Raw genomic sequence first — 14,483 nt, 5'->3', positions numbered from 1 at the left:
TCAAACTCAAGGAGGGAAAACAGCCAGTTAGAGTTAAACAATATCCTTTAAAGAAAGAAGACACAGAAGGAATTAGCCCAGTAATAGAAAACGTTTTGCAGCTAGGACTATTGAAAGAATGCCAGTCCAATTTTAACACCCCTATACTACCTGTTCGCAAACCTGACGGATCATACTGGCTAGTGCAGGACTTAGGGGCTATAAATAAGACAGCAGAGGACCTCTACCCTGTGGTGGCAAACCCATATACCTTATTAACTGAATTAACACTGGAGTTAACCTGGTTTACTGTTCTAGATTTGAAAGATGCCTTCTTTTGCCTCCCTCTCCATGAAGCCAGCCAGAGAATATTCACCTTTGAATGGGAAAGCCCTAAAAGTGGACGTAAAACTCAGCTCACCTGGACAGTGTTGCCTCAGGGGTTCAAAATTAGTCCTACCATATTTGGAGGCCAATTTGCTAAGGACTTAGAATCCTGGGAAGCCCCACCATCAGAAGGAAAACTTTTGCAGTATGTGGATGACCTCTTAATAGCTACCAAGACTGAAGAGGCCTGTCTTGCCTGGACAGTAAGTCTGCTAAACTTTCTAGGACTACAGGGATATCGAGTTTCCAAGAAAAAGGCCCAAGTAATGAAAAAAAAAGGTATTCTCTTTAGGCTATGAAATCAGTGCAGGACAGAGAACTTTGGGACGAGACCGCAAAGAGGCCATCTGCCAGATCCAAAAACCTCAAACTGTGAAAGAACTCAGAACATTCTTGGGAATGACAGGATGGCATCGACTTTGGGTTTATAGTTATGGCTTACTTGTGAAGCCCCTATATGCTCTCATAAACATAGAACAGAGAGATCTTCAGTGGACAAAAGAGGCCACACGGGCCTTCGACCAGCTGAAGAATGCCCTCATGTCAGCTCCAGCTCTAGGACTTCCAGACGTGAGTAAACCATTCTTTCTCTTTTTCCATGAGAAACAGGGGATCGCCTTGGGAATACTAGCACAGGACCTGGGTCCTTACCAACAGGCAGTTGCTTATTTGTCTAAGCAGCTAGATGCAGCAGCCAAAGGATGGCCAGGGTGCCTCAGGGCTGTTGCAGCAGTCGCGATGAACATTCATGAGGCATGGAAATTTACCCTGGGCCAGAAAATGACTGTGCTAGTGTCCCGCACAGCGTCCGCAGTGCTGGAAATGAAAGGTGGCCACTGGCTTTCCCCACAGAGGTTCCTGAAATACTAAGCAATCATGGTGGAACAAGATGATGTAGAAATAGTAACTAACATTGTCAACGCAGCTTCTTTTCTCAGTGGGAATGAAGGAGAGCCCGTACACCACGATTGTCTGGAGACCACTGAGGTCACATACTCCAGTCGTCCAGATCTGAAGGATACCCCTTTAAATGACGCAGAAACCTGGTTCACTGATGGGAGCAGCTACGTCATCAGTGGGAAGCGACATGCTGGGTATGCACTTACCACCTGCAAAGAGGTAATAGAATCTGGACCTTTGCCAACAAACACCTCTGCACAGAAAGCTGAGATAATTGCTCTAATCTGTGCTCTGGAAATAGCAGAAGGAAAGAAAATAAACATCTATACAGACTCAAGATATGCATTTAGAGTTGTACATGCACATGGAGCCATTTGGAAAGAAAGGGGACTGTTGAACTCACAAGAGAAAAACATCAAACATGCACAAGAAATACTGCAGCTGTTGGAAGATGCCAGCTACCTGAGAAGGTAGAAATCATGCACATCAAGGCACACCAAAAGGTGAGCTCTGAATTGGAGGAAGGAAATGAGCTGGCAGACAGAGAGGCAAAAGAAGCAGCAAAAGTTGAGGTAACAACCGAAGGAGCTTTGATCCCAGATGGGCAAGTCTCCCTAGAAGGTAAGCCAAAATATAACAAAAAAGATAGAAAATTAAAAGTGAGAAAGGAACATACAACTGAGAAGGATGGGCTATTACAGCAGAGGGAAGAATAGAAATCCCTTCTCATTTATTGTGGTCATTAATTAGGGAAGAACATCAGAAAACACACTGGAGAGTAGATGTTCTATATAAATATTTAAATTATAAAATTATTGCCAGGAAATTACAAGATACCATCAAACAAGTAACCCGGCAGTGTGACCTTTGCCTCCAGACTAAACCCAAAATTACCCGCAAATTAAAACTTGGTCAAATTGAGAGGGGCCATGGGCCTGGACAGCAGTGGCAAATTGATTTCATGGAACTTCCAAGAAAAGGTGTGGGGGGGTATCAATACTTGTTGGTATTAACAGATACCTTTTCAGGGTGGCCAGAAGCCTTCCCCACCACAACCACTAAGGCCTGGGACGTAACTAAAGTATTGCTACAAGAAATAATACCACGCTTCAGAGTTCCAGCCACAATATCCTCAGACAGAGGACCCCACTTTATTGCAAGGGTGGTGCAGCAAATCAGCTGCCAATTAGGCATAAAATGGAAACTCCACACCCTGTACCACCCTCAATCAAGTGGCCAAGTAGAAAAAATGAACCATCTAATCAAGCAACAGATTGTGAGGCTAGGGCAAGAAGCCAATTTACCCTAGCCCCAATCTCTCCCACTTGCATTGCTACGAATTCGGACTAAATCCAGAACTAAGGAACAGTTAAGCCCCTTTGAAATACTCTATGGGAGACCATACGGAGTACAAAAAAGAATATCTACCCAAATTGGGGAAGAAATAATGACCACCTATATGGTGGCTTTAAGCAAGCAACTCATAAAGGATTGAGAAACATGAGGCCGGAACCCAAAGCCAAGGTTTAGATGGACCTGTACATGATATTCAACCTGGGGATTATATATATGTTAAGTCTCTTGCAAAAAAAACTCTGGAGCCACAGTGGCAAGGACCATTTCAGGTACTCCTCACCACTTTCACCACAATTAAAATTAAGGAGCAGAACACCTGGATTCATCATACCCAAGTGAAGAAAGCCCATTATTCCCCATGGAAAGTCACGCAAGTACAACCAGGAAAATTATTTTTCTCACGATCATAATTATAATCCAGGGATGGGGGAGTACTTCTAGCCAGGACAATACTGAGTGACCTTGGTCCCAAGCCTTTAGGCAGTTTACAGGATCCATGGGGAAATATTCTGATATAAAAGGTTTAAATCTATTAACTGTAGTTATGCATGAAAATCAAGTGTATGCAAGACAAGAATAGAAAAAACAAACATTGTGGCAACTTCAGGGGACTGTAGAAGTAATTAAAATAGGTTTTCAAATGATTAATGAAACTACCCATGAAAAAGCAACCCAAATAAGTGTCTCAGCTACCCCTATTGAAAAGCATGTAGAAGTTTGTACCAGTTCAAAAGAATCAGACTGTTGGTACACCTTTACATTAGTACAAACTGTTGACGTGGTTTGTCTTTGGGACAAGGACACGAATGGGCTCTCGTTCAAATTTAAAATAAATGCTATAGCTGGACCTGTTACAACCAATGCCAGCACTCAAGCCCAAACCCAAACCATACCACCTAAACTTAAACCCAAAATTTATGAAACTGGCCCATATGTAATAAGGAACACGGGTCAACAACAGTTGTTTAACCCAGAGTGATCTCTTAAACATGTTAAACTGTTAATGCAAATCAGTGTTTCCGAAATCCAACCAACATGTTCTCCTTTCCTACAAACATCCTTCAAAGGCTGGACAACCTGGCTGCAGAAACAAGTGCCTTCCAGGAGCAGAATACAGAGATTTAACTGGAGTGTTGGGGACTGGATTGGGGGTTCTAAATGGAATTGAGTCAGAAATATTAATGAATAAATTGGCCACTGTAACTGGTGACTTAGTAAAATTAAGACAGCCCCTACAGTCTTCTCTATCAGCATTAGGAAATAAACAGTGGCAAGTTTCAAAAGTATTACCAAAATGGGAAGAGATTGAAGAGCAAGACCATGAATTAATAATAAATGCACTTGGTATAGCCCAAGACAATGTATCCCTGGCCCTTAATTGTATACAAGCCCAACTATGGATGCAGTCAGCAGCTGCCTTAATTATAAGAGAAGGAAGTGAAGGCACTTTCCCCACTGAAATTTGCAAAGTTATTTGGGACAATGCCACTGACCTAGAAAAGAAGTTTCAATCTTGGTGGACCCTAGTAAACTTCACCTATGACCCTATCACTAATATGGCCGTAGCCTTTGTGCTCATTATACGTAATGCCACCTTCCACGTTATCCATCCCATTATTGCACTAGGACTAAACCATGAAAAAACAGTGCTCTATCCCTCTGAACATAGGGTATGGGCCCAGATAGTAGAGAAGAAGTGGCAGACTGTGAATCTGGAATCCTGTATTACACAAGAACAACAGGGGTTTATCTGTGAAAGCAATACAATTGATGCCCAGGACATATGCCTTGATACAGAGCAAGGCATCTGCCACTTCGAAATCCATCCAAATGCTAATCAAAAAACTGTGCTTGTGTATATTGGTCAAGGTTGTGTGTGCTTAAGGACTGTTTGTGCTTTTGTAGAAATAGATAATGATAATATAACCATAAATGTTAAAAATCATTCTAATTTTTGTATCTGTAATTTTGTTAAGATCATTGGGTGTGACTTTTTGTATTTAGCCCCAGTTGTATCCTACCAATTGATAAAATCTAATTACACTATGTACCAGAAATTGTTGCCCACACCTATTGGAATGAATCTTACATTAGTAAAACAGTTAGTAAAACATGAAGACCTAATTGAAATTTTGAAAGAAATTCAAAAAATGTAAAGAAAACCTTAATTACTATTCATCATGATACAGAAAAAATAAGCAGAATCTTACAAAGAGCAAAACAAGATGCAAGTCATCACTGGTGGGATGTGCTCTTTGGGTGGTCACCTACTGCAACTGGTATTCTAAATACGTTATGTCACCCTATCATTGTTCTGTTAATATTAGTTAGCATCAGCTTTATTTTATCCTTTTTGTTATGTGTCTGGAATTGGAGAATGTTACAACAAGTAGCAATTTTGACTTCTCTGTCAAACGCACATGGTAAGGCATTGAGAGACACCTTTTGCAAAAATTTAATAGAAGAAAAATTTATGTACTAGTAAAAGAATTTACTAATTTTACAGAAAAGGGGGGACTGATACAAGGGAATCAGAAGTTAAGAGATAACTTGTCAGAAACTGCTCACCACACAATATATCTACTGACTTAGCATTCATTGTGTTTGCCGAACAAGGACTGTGATACTCTGGAACTTCCACGCTGGCAAAAAAACCAAATTTGTTGTTCTGGCCTTTGGATGGAGAGAAGGTCAGTGAAAAGGACCTTCTGCAAAGACCCCTCCATAAAACAGAACTACACAGGCACAAGGATATAAAAATGACTTTTGAACTCATTATAATACAAAGCGGGGATAGGTTATGCATATGTATAAGCGTATTGGGAAACTCTATGAATTTGTAACATGTAACCACATATATACTGAGCTATACGGGACTGACGGTGTGTGTGTCTTTGGAGGGCTACCTCCCACGTGCCCGGCGCTGCAATAAACATACCGGCTTTGCAACTTAAATTTATATAGGTTGTGAAGTTTTGTCTCATTCTTAAATCAAGAGAGCTGAGGTGCCTGGCATTCAGTCAGAATCAAACCCCGACATAAATACAGCAAATGCTGTATCTTAAATGTCTGATAAACCCTTTGTAATCTAAAAACAGTGTACAAAGGCACTATTCTGTGCTGTCTAAAATCTGCCCCCAACTTGATGAACTTTAACTTTTAGATCAGCTGAAGACTGTTTCAAGAATTTAAGGATATGTACTAAGGAGGACAATTTTGTTATAGAAGTTTGTTTTCCAAACTTTTAAATTCCATAGTTGTGGCTAGCACAGGTTTTTCCCATGAGAAATTTTCTTGTGTTTTATAAATAAAGATAAAGTTTGGATGTTGTTGGAACAGTGTCCCAGAACTCAGACAGTGCAGGCCTGGCCAATCAGGCCTGGGGGAAGGCTTCTGACTGACCAATATCTGGGTGACTTTTGAGAACTCTATATATGTGATGAAATCAAAACAATAAAGGCCATTCCTTCTTGCCACTGAGAACTGGTGCCTTCATTACTCTGCTAGCTGCTCAACAGTGACACATAGTCATTTTCCCAATTATCTCTATGCAAGCTTTAACAGAGCTTTGACTGGTTTCAACTCTGAATTTCAAGCTGCAAGGTTATCTTGAGTTGCTTTTGGGGATTTTTTTTTCTTCCTCCTATTCTAATCAATAGAGTGCTGTGTGACACTACCATTTAGTTGCCTTATTATGAGAAAATGAATATTGAGCCAACACAAATAGAAGACTGGCCTTTATATTTAGCAAAATGACAGATCCCTATTGGCAGTTTTAATAAGACAAAATTCAGATATTACTTAACCACTGCAACCAATTTGTTTTTCTTTCCTGCCTACCACTTTTTCAGGTACCAGTTCATAACAAGACAATATGGGTTTATAAATACTGTAACAAAGTATAAATTTCTAAGTTACATACAATAAGTCTCTTCAGATAACACAAGTTACAAGAAGCTGAAACGTAAAAATCTCCTCAGTCTGTACATAACCAAAAAAGAATATAGTAAAAGCAACTGTAATTTATTTCATGTCACAATTTTAACTTAACATGACAACTAAAATAGTAAAAACCTGTGTACAAAAATTGAGCAATTAACTATCAGCTGTAACAGCAGTCCTATTGACAAAGATGCATTTATACAGTGCTGAGTGGTACTTTCTGGAATTTTCAACACAAAACAAGTAATTTTATCTTCAGCTGTAGCAAACACATTTTCCTATTGAAAATCATCTTTCAATGTTTTAAGACTTTCAGAACTACTAAAATTAACAAGTATCAATACCTATAGATATCAAACAAGTACATTAGGATACCCATTTGAATAAACTGCTATATAATAAACATTAATTCACTCACTTTTTAAAATTGAACATTCTTATTAAGCAATTAATGCCATAAGTATTCTATATCCACAGAACAGCATTTCAGTTATATCTACTTGTCTTGGATTGATGTTATGATAATCCTTTATCCCCTATCGTTGGCTTATATGCCCAAGAAAGAAAAAATGTGTAAAAATGTGTGGTCCTGTCTCTTTAACTACACCCAGCCGAAGAGTGTTGTTTTGAAACAACGCGGGTTGTTTTGAAAACATTTTCCCCAAGCCTCGCTCCGGGGGAGGATTCGTCGCCCGGCAGAGACTGCGTGCTGGACGGGGGTCGGAGTGAGCTCTGTTCCCGTTTTTTTTTTCCCATTTTTTCTTTTTCCTCGTTTGGACCCCTTCTCTTCGATCTGCTTTGCCACCCGGAGACCCAGGAGGGCCAGAGGACAGCAGAGCTCTCCAGGGAGCTCCACCCGGCCTCGGGGGGGGCGAGGAGGAGAGGGGCTGCGTCTGAGAAAAGGACTTTTTAATCAGGTTGAATAACTCCTTTTCACCTTGGTTTTCCCCTTCCCCTGTGCCTTGCAGGGCACTCTGCGTAGTTTTGTCAAATAAATAGTTTTTTCTTCACTTCCATCTAAGAGGTTCTGTTGTGGGTGGGGGAGGGGGTGTCGGGGCCCTTCGCTCTCGGAGGAGAGAGAGTTTTATCATTAACCCGGGATTACTCACTTAGTCCAAGACCCTTTAGCAGTCTTTGTTAGTATTTTAAATCAAGTATTCCCTTCTGCCCCATTCTCATCCTTTTGTAGAACAGAATTAATTAAGAACCCTGTTCTTCAAATGCAACAAATCATTTTGATTGCCACAAGTCAGCAGAAATTGTACTGTTAGGCTTTATAAAGAAATCAACACTGACTTCAAAATTGAACATTTTGCACCCAGATACAATGTAAGTGTCTTGCTTTTAAAAATGAAGGTTTGATAGCCAAAATGCTCCTCAAGTGTCAAAAGTTATGTACTAAAATTGAACACATCTGAAAACTATATTCTGACACTAATAATTCTTCTTGATTCTGAGAGTATTAATACTCAAGAAGCATTCATAATTAACAGTTCCTCAAGACAATAACCAGAGAGAGATGCCTACTTAAGAGAAAGTAAATAAATTGTCAGCTTCTGTTAAGCTAGTTGTATCCAGTGTTACTCTGCAAACATACCTGGCTCGATCTCTGTTTTTGGTGATACTTTCTCCTCTCTTGAAATGCTCATTTCTGTCATTTGCTGCATTACAGGCAAAGCGGCAACAGGCACATTTCTGTTTACATAGAGTGAAATGGGTGATTACTTTAGAGTACAATAAGAGCTTAAGCTGTTAAAATCCACCAGACTACCTGATCAGTTATTATTGATACACATTCCTGACCTGTACTTCTATCTCTCTTCCCTATAAGAAACTAGGCAAACTGTAGCAAATATTTCCCCAGATAAACCAGAAATGTCTTTGTAAATGTAGCAGTCCAACACCAAACACTAATTAGTCCTAATTTATAAAGATTCATAAAGCACTGTAAGGTGCACTGTCACTTTTTCCTCTGCAGAAACTCTGTAATAGGGCAATGTTACTTTAACTTGCTATATACTCACAGTTCATTCAAACCTCAAAATAATACCATCATCCGGTAAAGGGTCTAGAAATCAAGTCTTATGAGGAGCAGCTGAGGGAGCTGGGGGTGTTAGGCCTGGAGAAAAGGAGGCTCAGGGGAGACCTTATCACTCTACAACTACTTGAAAGGAGGCTGTAGCGAGGTGGGAGTTGATCTCTTCTCTCAAGTAACAAGGGATAGGAGAAGAGGAAATGGCCTCAAGTTCTGCCAGGGGAGGTTTAGATTGAATATTAAAAAAAAAAATCTTCACTGAAAGGGTTGCAAAGCATTGGAAAGGGCTGCCCAGGGCAGTGGTGAAGTCCCCATCCCTGGAGCCATGTGGAAGTGGCACTTGGGGACATGGGTTAGTGGTGGCCTTGGCAGTGCTGGGGATGGCTGGACTCGATGATCTTTGAAGTCTTTTCCAACCTATAGATTCCAACCTATAAGATTCTATAATCTTACCTTGATTTTCCAGATGTGCTAGTAGCAGTACCTTCACAGTTGTTTAAGCTAGCATCTGCTCTGTGTACAGATGGAGAGTCTGAGGTAGGACTGTTTGAACAACTAGCTGCCCCTATATAACAGAAATTTGAGAAGTTAATTATAAGCAAAGTATAGAATACAAGTTAGTCAAGTAGGTTTTAATACAGTTATGAACCATTTCAATCATTCCTCATTTTACTGCATCTTCTTAATAAAGATAACTATATTGTTAATGACCAAAACACAAGGATTGTATAATAACACAACTGTAGCAGAGGGTAAGTAAAAATCCAACTTAAGGTTCAACACCAAGTGGGCCAGAATACATTATACAAAAAAGCATTTTTATTTTTATTGTGATTTAAAGTATTATCCCCTTTGATATTCATTGTTTTAATATGCAGCTATCAGAAGATATCCTGAATACATCTCATCACCTATACATTATGTTTTCAAGACACACACAAAAAAAACACGTCTCAAACCTTTACCCATTGGGCTGATTCTATCACTATTCTGCTGTCGCTGAAGATGTTCTTTGTAGCAAACAGAACACATGCCATTTGTTCTAGGATTTCCATAAAATCCACATCCTGTACTACACAGCATGGGCCCTGGGGTCTGGTTTGTCTCCTGAGCCATTTCAGTGCTGTAAATAAAACCAAGAACTGCATTAAGAACTGGCATTTCACCAAAATCAATTACAGGGTTATAGAATTAAAGTAGGTCTGCTTACCTTGCCCACATAAAGTGATATCAGCATTTTTAAAGATGGCTATATGGATGTTAATATATAATTCAATACTTCAATTGTATTGATAAGTAACATTGTCAGGAACATCTAAGAGAGGTAAAAAAAAATTATCATAGTTTAGTGGGTTGACCTTGGCTGGATGCCAGGTGGTCACCAAGCTGCCCTATCACTCCCCCTCCTCAACTGGACAGGTGGAGAAAAAGACAATGAAAGGCTCATGAGTTGATATAAGGAGAGGGGAGATTATTCATCAGTTACCATCACAAACAAAACAGATTCAACTTGGGAAAAATTAATTTATTACCAATCAAATCTGAGTGGGATAATGAGAAAACAAAATCAAATCTTAAAACACCTTCCCTCCACCCTTCCCTTCTTCCTGGGCTAAACTTTACTCACAATTTTTCTATTTCCCCACCCCTCCACCCCCCAGCATCACAAGGAATGGGGGTAGCAGTCAGTTCATTACACATTGCTGCTGTTCCTTCTTCCTCACACTTCCCCTGCTCCACTGTGGCGTCCCTCCCACAGGGACAGTCTTCCATGCATGTCTCTGATGTGGATCCTTCCCACATGCTGCAGTTCTTCACAAACTGCTTCAGTGTGGGTCCCTTCCATTTTTTCTTTCCATGAAGTGGAGTCCTTCAGGAACAGGCTGCTCCAGCATGGGTCCTTCACAGGGTCACAAGTCCTACCAGCAAACCTGCTCCAGCCTGGGCTTCCCTCAGGGTCACAACACCCACTCCATCACCTGGAACATCTCCTCCACTGACCTCAGAGCCTGCAGAGTTGTTTCTCTCACACATTCTCACTCCTCTCTTCCAGCTGCTGTTGTGCAGCAGTTTTCCCCCCCTTCTTAAATATGTCATCACAGAGGTACTATCACCATTGCTGATTGGCCTGCAGTGGGTCCATGTTGGAGCCAGCTGGCATTGGCTCTGACATAGCAGAAGCTTCTAGCAACTTCTCACAGAAGCCACCCCATGGCCCCCGCTACCAAAAACCAGGCCATGCAAACCCAATACACACAGCAATACTGATAAGCAATATACTTATCAGACACCAAACTATGTGTGCAGGTTATGACCAAATTTAATTAATTGGCCAACAAAAAATTCATCAACCTCCGAGCACTTACAGGGTAGAAAAAACCCCAAACAAACCACAGCTACATGGGTAAAACAAGCAAGACCAAGTTTGGGTCTACTAAACAGTTTTGGTAATTAGCACAGTTTATTTTTGCAGACTCCAGAAGAACTGCTCCACTTTTTCAGTAATGGTGATCTTGTGTCATTCTGATGCTAATGACATTGTGTTAGCAGTTTGTACTTTCTCAACACGTTTGTTAAACAAAACAAAATTCACTGAAGAATGGGCAACAGTCATTTTAAAACTGTATTTTATATCTTTAGGGGAGGTTTCTATAACATGACCTTTAACTTTGCTTAAATTGCATACAGAGCCAAATACTGAATATTAAGTAGCAACAACATGCATACAGTAGGCCCTCAAAACAGATGATCCAAAAGCATTTCTGAAATATGCTTAAACCAGATTTTGCTCTTCCAAGAAAAATGAAACTATTTTTGACTGTTGAATACATTCATTTACACACTATATGCATTTCCAAAGAGCCAGTTAAATAATTTGTCTTTAAAATAGGTAGACTTCTGCATCTCTCAAAGATAGATAATTCTAACCCTCATCTCTGCCATCAACTGCAAAAGTTAGGAATAAAAATACTTCATATTCACTGGCAGTTGACCCCTGCAAAACAAGGCTAGTAGAAAAACTGATATAGCAACCAAATCCTAGTTTTATTGCCATTGGGAACAAAGAATATAATAGTCAAGCAATCTATTACAAATTGAGGACACACTTGTCCTCCAAAAATTTAGATTTGGTGAAAGTACTGCCGCGAGCACTTGGACATTTTAGTGAAAACTCCAGATTACTGCCTTCCTCTTTAAGGCTGGCCACAAACCAGGATATTTGTCTGCTGATGCTCATGAAAACTCAAGCATATCAAATATTAATTAACTCTAGTGTATAAAGAAATACTTTTTATAACTTAAAAAGCCATACTACAAGCTGCAACCACATATCTCAACAGTATGACAACTGCAACTGACAGCAGTATTTGTCTAGTTAATCTAAACTTGTGGGATCAAAGTAAATCAACAGCAGGAGAAAAGAGTAAAATCAATCTGCTTGCCTGCTGGTGGTCACAAGGTTTCAACAATTTCTATCTTTGTTTCAGTACTACAAAGCAAACTTGTACTTATTCTAATATACCATTTAAGAATTTGCAGTTTTACAGCCATACACCAAATCAGTGGACAGAACAGAAAATCTGAGACCTAAAAAAATATTCTCATCTTTATTGTAGCTCTATGTTATTATAATACAAAAAGAGACTGTACTTCTGGCCTTATTATATGCAGGTACACTCAAAGCACTATCAAAAGTGCTAACACATACACTATCATCATCAATCTCATTGGACTTGCTCCACTTTCAAATTAGAATCTTTAAGCACTTACTAAGTTTAGCTTTAGGTATAAATGTTGATATTAACATATTGCAAATGAGTCTTTATAGCTCTTTTTCAGCACAGTTCTTCACTACCTGAAATACATGCTGCTTCTTAAAAAAAGGATCAAGTTGTTATCCAATGTTTAAGAAATTTTGCTTTTTCACTCTTTAAGGTCTAGGTATCACCTGACTAGGTTATAATACACTTTCCAGAATTTAATCTAATAAACAGAACACTAAAATATGCCATTTAATATTTTAAACCAACAGTAAAAGTAAAGTTTTCTGAAAAGACAGATTACAGACTTCTTCAATTCTTCCTTATTAACTTTTCTAAGATCAGTAAGTACCTAAGGTCTTACAAATTCAGTTCTATTACTCTGAAAAACAGGCTAACACCATTATGAATCTGCTTTCTTGAACTTTTCTCAGAAACTTGCTGTGAGAGACTGAAATGTTATGGTTAATGGCTTAAACATTGTCATAAGGGACATTTTGCCCATTATGGCTAAGCTGTATAAAGAAGCTGCAACCACCAAAGCTCACCCCTCTCTGAATATGCCTCCTGACTGGAACTTTGGACTGAGTTAAGCTGCCTAAAGGAACTTGAGATAAAGGTGATACTACTGTCCAATTATCTCAGGTCTAGTGAGAAGTAAACAAGGCTGAGGGAGAAGAGCGTATCCACAAGAAAGCCAAACCCAGCAGCTGTCCTGAAAATCAGCTCTGGCTGGGTTTGGGGTGCACGAGGCCATAGCCCTCAAGCTTATCTCCTGCTGCCAGGTTTGCACAGACTCCCCCGCCCTACCAAGGGGGGAGGAGGAGGAGGGGCTTGGGTGTGTGGCGCAACCTCTGGTTAGAGGCAGTGAACACTCATCCTCCGTTACACAAACTGGCCCAGCTGTGAAATCCCCCCCCCCCCCAGAAAAGCAACATCTGCAGTACATCCACGTGAGGGGCAGCTGAGGGGTTGGCACAATTTACCAAAGACCCACAAAGGGCTCCCCAGACTTATTCCTGAGGCCTTGTACCAGAGCACTGCATGGGATGAAAAATGATGCAACTGATCCAGAGTCTTGCAAGAGACAGTGTAAAATTTGCCCTCCCCAGGGGAGGCACCTGGGCATTCCTACCTGGCCCAAATGTATATTAATCCATTGAATTTTATGCCTTTTTGTGGGGGACCCTCACCACCAAGAAGACCAGATGGAGAGGATCAACAGGACACCATTGGGATCCACAGTGGTGAGGTTTTCTACTTAATCTGTCTCTGTCACTCTCTTTCTCTCCCCCCCACCTCTTTTTCTATTTCTTTCTCTCTCTCTCCTTCACATTTACTATTAAATGAAACCCATACTACTGACTTCAGCATATGGTCTCATTTCCACCATAATTTGGGCAGAGACATCTCTCTAAAATTTTTTAATAACCAGATCATAACACTCGGGTCACATGGTTGAGCATATTAGCTTCTGCCTGTCACAAGGCTGCAGTGTGACAGACTAATCTAAAGGCTCGGACACAAAACCTTGTCAACAGGGGCTTCTGAAATCAGCTTCTATTTATATCTCTGAAAGCTGCCAACTCCTACAACACACAGAACTGAAGCAGCCAAGCATACACCCACTATAAGAGGAAAACACGAAATTCAATTAACATAACTACAGCTTCTTTTCTAGAGGAAAAGGGAGTGCAGATACTTCAATCACGACAATGAAGCATCGTGAAGCAGTCGTCTCAGACATTTTCATCTCTATTTCACAGCAAGAATAAAAAACTGGCTATGATCAGAGACCTAACATATTAGACTCTCACGTGAGAAAGGAGTGGTCAAATAGAAAACCCAAATCTATTTGCACTTCAACCATTCTCGTTTCTTTGAGCTTTTGCCCCTTCCATCAGCATGGTGCCCGTCAATTCTAGCCTTGTGGATTCCCTTAATCTTATCAAGATAAAAGGGGGCAAAAGGAATCCTTTTGTCATTGAGCACAAGAAATCGCTAGTAATATTAATGACTTAAGAGAAGTAATTTGTATAACCACTCCTATCCTGGGGAATGTAATGAATATTCAAGAATTTTACCTGTAACACTGTGCCTTTGGAGGTACTGGTGTGTGTGTT

At 40.1% G+C, this 14,483-nt stretch overlaps 1 protein-coding gene, 1 long non-coding RNA gene and 1 pseudogene across 6 annotated transcripts in view; 2 read left to right on the top strand and 1 right to left on the bottom strand.

Moving 5' to 3' along the window:
- Nucleotides 1-14,483, top strand: part of LOC146425355 (uncharacterized) — a 569,707-nt gene that overhangs the window by 2,527 nt on the left and 552,697 nt on the right. The window lies entirely within an intron of this gene.
- LOC146425374 (AN1-type zinc finger protein 5-like) overlaps nucleotides 1-14,483 on the bottom strand; it is a 42,420-nt gene that overhangs the window by 18,284 nt on the left and 9,653 nt on the right. Inside the window, exons 1-5 of one of the 5 annotated variants that reach the window (XM_085041696.1) lie at nucleotides 10,227-14,172; nucleotides 9,810-9,914; nucleotides 9,559-9,722; nucleotides 9,053-9,164; nucleotides 8,162-8,259 (exon numbers count right to left, since the gene is read on the bottom strand). In XM_085041696.1, the coding sequence (XP_084897822.1) occupies nucleotides 8,162-8,259; nucleotides 9,053-9,164; nucleotides 9,559-9,722; nucleotides 9,810-9,820 (385 nt within the window). In that variant the 5' untranslated portion in view covers nucleotides 9,821-9,914; nucleotides 10,227-14,172. Of the gene's footprint in view, nucleotides 1-8,161; nucleotides 8,260-9,052; nucleotides 9,165-9,558; nucleotides 9,761-9,809; nucleotides 9,915-10,226; nucleotides 14,173-14,483 lie in introns of those variants that run through there. The other 4 variants (XM_085041697.1, XM_085041695.1, XM_085041699.1 and 1 more) reach the window with 4 other exon arrangements.
- LOC146425376 (uncharacterized) lies at nucleotides 1,243-5,573 on the top strand (annotated as a pseudogene).

Source organism: Lichenostomus cassidix, chromosome W, assembly GCF_008360975.1.
Source record: "Lichenostomus cassidix isolate B80296 chromosome W, HeHo_3.0, whole genome shotgun sequence".
Taxonomy (NCBI): Eukaryota; Metazoa; Chordata; class Aves; order Passeriformes; family Meliphagidae; genus Lichenostomus; species Lichenostomus cassidix.
This window is presented reverse-complemented; position numbering and strand designations above follow the sequence as displayed.